The 3,727-nt window shown below is 56.5% G+C and overlaps 1 protein-coding gene across 1 annotated transcript in view; it reads right to left on the minus strand.

Moving 5' to 3' along the window:
- Positions 1–252: 252 nt before the first annotated feature.
- Positions 253–3,727, minus strand: part of EHBP1L1 (EH domain binding protein 1 like 1) — a 16,047-nt gene continuing 12,572 nt past the window's right edge. The window contains 3 exon segments of the mRNA XM_021709047.1: positions 253–356; positions 590–713; positions 811–866. Of these exon segments, the coding sequence (XP_021564722.1) occupies positions 253–356; positions 590–713; positions 811–866 (284 nt within the window).

The raw sequence follows: 3,727 nt of genomic DNA on the forward strand, positions 1-3,727 counted from the left end.
CGCTACTTGGAAGGCTGAGGAGGAAGGATCGCTGGAGCCCAGCAGGTCGAGGTTGCAGTGGCCAGGAGCGGCCACTGCACTCCAGTCTGGGCAACAGAGTAAGACTCCAACTCAAAAAAAAAAAAAAAAAAAAAAAAAAAAGATGATTTTTGTGGAAAGAAAGCAGTGAGAAGCTGTGACCAAAACAGCTAAGAGTCTCTCTGCTCCTCAGGCCCTGGGTCAGCCGGGGAGGGCTGGGCTGCAGGTCGGGACTCACAGAAGCTGAAGCTGGTCCTGCCTCCGTATGAGAGCATTCTTCTTGTTGACCAGGGTGAACCACTCCTGGATCAGAACCTCCTCCTGCAGTTTGTTGGCACCTGAATCGGGCAGGGACAGTCACCAGGCCTGCCTCCTGACCCCGGTGTTGGGGGAGGGGCCTGGCCCCCCTGGGGCATCCCAGAAGCCAGGGCCTCAGTGTGCCCCGCTGTAAAGTGGGGATGCCGATCCCAGCAGTGCCTCTTCCCGGCTCCTCCCAGGGGCAAGAAGAGCTGCAGGGCTGAGCAGGTCTAGCAGCAAGTGTTGGGGAGGGGACCCCAGATGCCTGGCCCACCTGACTCCATGAGGCCTCTCAGCTGGGTCTCCACCTCGGCCGCCCGCCCGTCTATCTGCCGCTGTTCCTGCTCCAGGGCCTGCAGCTCGGCACACACATACTGACTTGTGTCCTGGAACCGTTGCTAGGGGCAGAAAGGGGGACAGAGGACAGGGTGGGCTCAGCCCAGGCCCCGCCTAGGAAGCACCCACCCATCAGCTCTTCCCACCAGCCCTGCTTACCAGCCCAGCCTCCTCCCCTGGGCTTGGGGGCGGCTCCTCGGCGGGGGGACTCCCACCTGCAAACAGAAACCAGGCTCAGGTGTCCCCAATGGCCACCTCCCCAGGAAGTCCCAGCCCAGGATTATGTGAGCAACCAGAGCTGACCTGCTACCACTGCTCACCTGGGGGGCTGTTGAGAGGCTGCAGCTGTGGCTGGGCCAGGGGCAGGGCTGGGGCCAGGGGCAGGGCTGGGGCCAGCGCCCGGGCCTTCCTGCGGAGGAAGGGGCCTATGAGGGCTGCGCAGGGTTCCCCAACAGCCCTGGCCTGGGGCCAGCCAGGGCCTCCCACACACAGAAGAGAGGAGCTGCTTGCCCCAGCTGCTTCTCCAGTCTGCGTGCACAGAACCACCAGCCCCACCTCCTTCCAGGAAAAATGCCTCCTCAAGCAAAGGCCCTGGTCTTAGCCCTCTTTGACCCTGAGATCTGGGTCCATCCACACCCCTCTGAGTCTTCCTTCCCGGGGCTGGGCTGGTAACTCTGGCCTCACAGGGTGAGTTGGGGGTGAAGGCTCTCCTTCCGCCTCTCAGACCCTCCTCCGTGGAGCTCCCTCGGGCCACCTGACTCCTGCCACCTTGTACTGACATCTCCATCACGGCCAGGACCTTCTGTGATGCTGACCTGACCTAGACCATGACCATCCTGAGTCAGCACCTCCACCTCCCGGCCAGAAGGGGGCGCCCTCTTGCCATGTCAGTTTCCACACTTGGCGGCTCATCTAACAGGAAAAAGACAGGTGGGCGGGCTTCGGAAGTTTAGCTGGAAGGGCAGGGCTGGCCCCTCCATGTGCCTCGTCTCTGGTGACTTGCTGGGACTGTCATCCCCCGGGGCCCCCAACTTTCAGTTCAGCTGACAGCCTGGGTCTCCCTGATGTCTCCTGCTCTCCTCTTGCTCTGGGTCGGGCCCAGAAGATGCACTTGGGGTCCACTGATTCATAATAATAGCTAATAAGCCAGGCGTGGTGGCTCACGTCTGTAATTCCAGTATTTTGGGAGGCGGAAGTGAGACGACTACCTGGGCCTGGGGATTTGAGACCAACCTGGGCAACTTGGCAAGATCTCATCTCTACATTATTATAATTTGAGTCTGGGTCGCATAGTAGGGAGAAGTCACCCCACTGTCCACTCCAACCTGCACCTCTCTGAGAGGCAGCCCAGGACATCACGGGTTCAGATTCCCCCCTCTCTGGCCTGGGGCACCCCCATGCCCTGCCTGACTCTAGTCTCAAGCCACAACCGAGATGTCTTCCTTCGACCTTCACGGATGGTGAAACTCGCTCACACCTCAGCCCCCAGCCTCACTGGCGAGGCCTGTTGCCCGCTCCAGCCTCAACTGTTTTACCACCCTAAGCCCCACCTAGATGCCAGCCTCTGGCCACAGTGACTGACTTTCAGTTCCTGAAATAGCTTCCCCAGCCCGGGGTGGGCCTCCATCTTGGACTGCCTGATACCAGCTCAACCTTCCTGTCCCAGCTCAGCCCCCCTCCTCCAGAGGCCCCTTGGGCCCCCACACTCTTTCTGCCTCACCCTCCCCCAATCCTGCACGTGACTTTCACGCCTTCCAGAGTATTCCCTGATCCCCAGGCTGGGTAGATGCCTCCCCCATCACAGCTCCAAGCCCCCACCCACCCAGTCATGACCGTGGTTTTGCATGTCTCCCTGACTTGAGGAAGCCCTTTCAAATAGGGCTGGGCCCAGAAAATGCATTTGGGGCCCACTGATTCATAATAATAGCTAATAAGCCAGGCATGGTGGCTCATGCCTGTGATTCCAACACTTTGGGAGGCGGAAGTGAGAGGACTGCCTGAGCCCAGGGATTTGAGACTAACCTGGGCAGCTTGGCGAGATCTCATCTCCACAATAAATTCAAAAAATTAGCCGGGCGTGGTGGCACATGCTTGTAGTTCTAGCTACTTGGAAGGCTGAGGTGGAAGGATCGCCTGCCCAGCAGGTCAAAGCTGCAGCTGCCGTGAGACTCCAATTCAAATTATAATAATAGTAATAATGACTATAATCCCAGCACTTTGGGAGGCCAAGGTGAGCGAATTGCCTGAGCCCATGGGTTTTAAAACAGCCTGGGCAACTTGGTGAGACTACATCTCTACAATAAATAAAAAATTAGCCAGGTGTGGTATCGAGAGCCTATAGTTCCGGCTACTTGGAAGGCTGAGGTGGAAGGATTGCCGGAGCCCAGCAGGTCGACACTGGGGTGGCATGAGCCTGCCACTGCACTCTAGCTGGGGTGACGGGGTGAGACTCCAACTCAAAAAATAAAAAATAAAAATAAAATAATAATATTAGGCCAGGCACAGTGGCTCAAGCCTGTAATCCCAGCATTTTGGGAGGCTGAGGCAAGAGGATTGTCTGAGCTCAGGGGTTCAAGACCTGCCTGGGCAACTTGGTGAGACCTGTTCTCTACAATAAACTAAAAAATGGGCTGGGTGTGATAGTGCTCGCCTGTAGTTCCAGTTACTTGGGAGGCTGAGGCGGAAGGATCGCCTAAGCCCAACAGGTCAAGGCTGAGGTGACCATGAGCATGCCAATGCCCTCCAGCCTGGGTGACAGAGTGAGACTCCAACTCAAAAAATAATACTAATAAATAATAATAATAATAACGACTAATATCTAGTAGGTATGCATGTGCCAGTTCCCTTTTTTAGACAGCAAGGTGCCCTGATGCACCTTGCAAAGGGCTTTCATGCATACTGCAAAGAGTTGACAAGGGGTCACAGACCGCTCAGCTGATGGCAGGCAGAGGCAGGAGAGGGGAGAAACCCACCCTCGGCAGAAGCTTCCTCATGCCAGCCCTGATGGGAATTCCAGTGCTTCTTCAAATCTTTCTTCAATTCCTCTTTCTTTTCCTTTTTTTTTTTTTTTTTTTTT

This window comes from Carlito syrichta, unplaced genomic scaffold (assembly GCF_000164805.1).
Source record: "Carlito syrichta isolate Samal-C Ts95f unplaced genomic scaffold, Tarsius_syrichta-2.0.1 Scaffold154564, whole genome shotgun sequence".
NCBI lineage: Eukaryota > Metazoa > Chordata > Mammalia > Primates > Tarsiidae > Carlito > Carlito syrichta.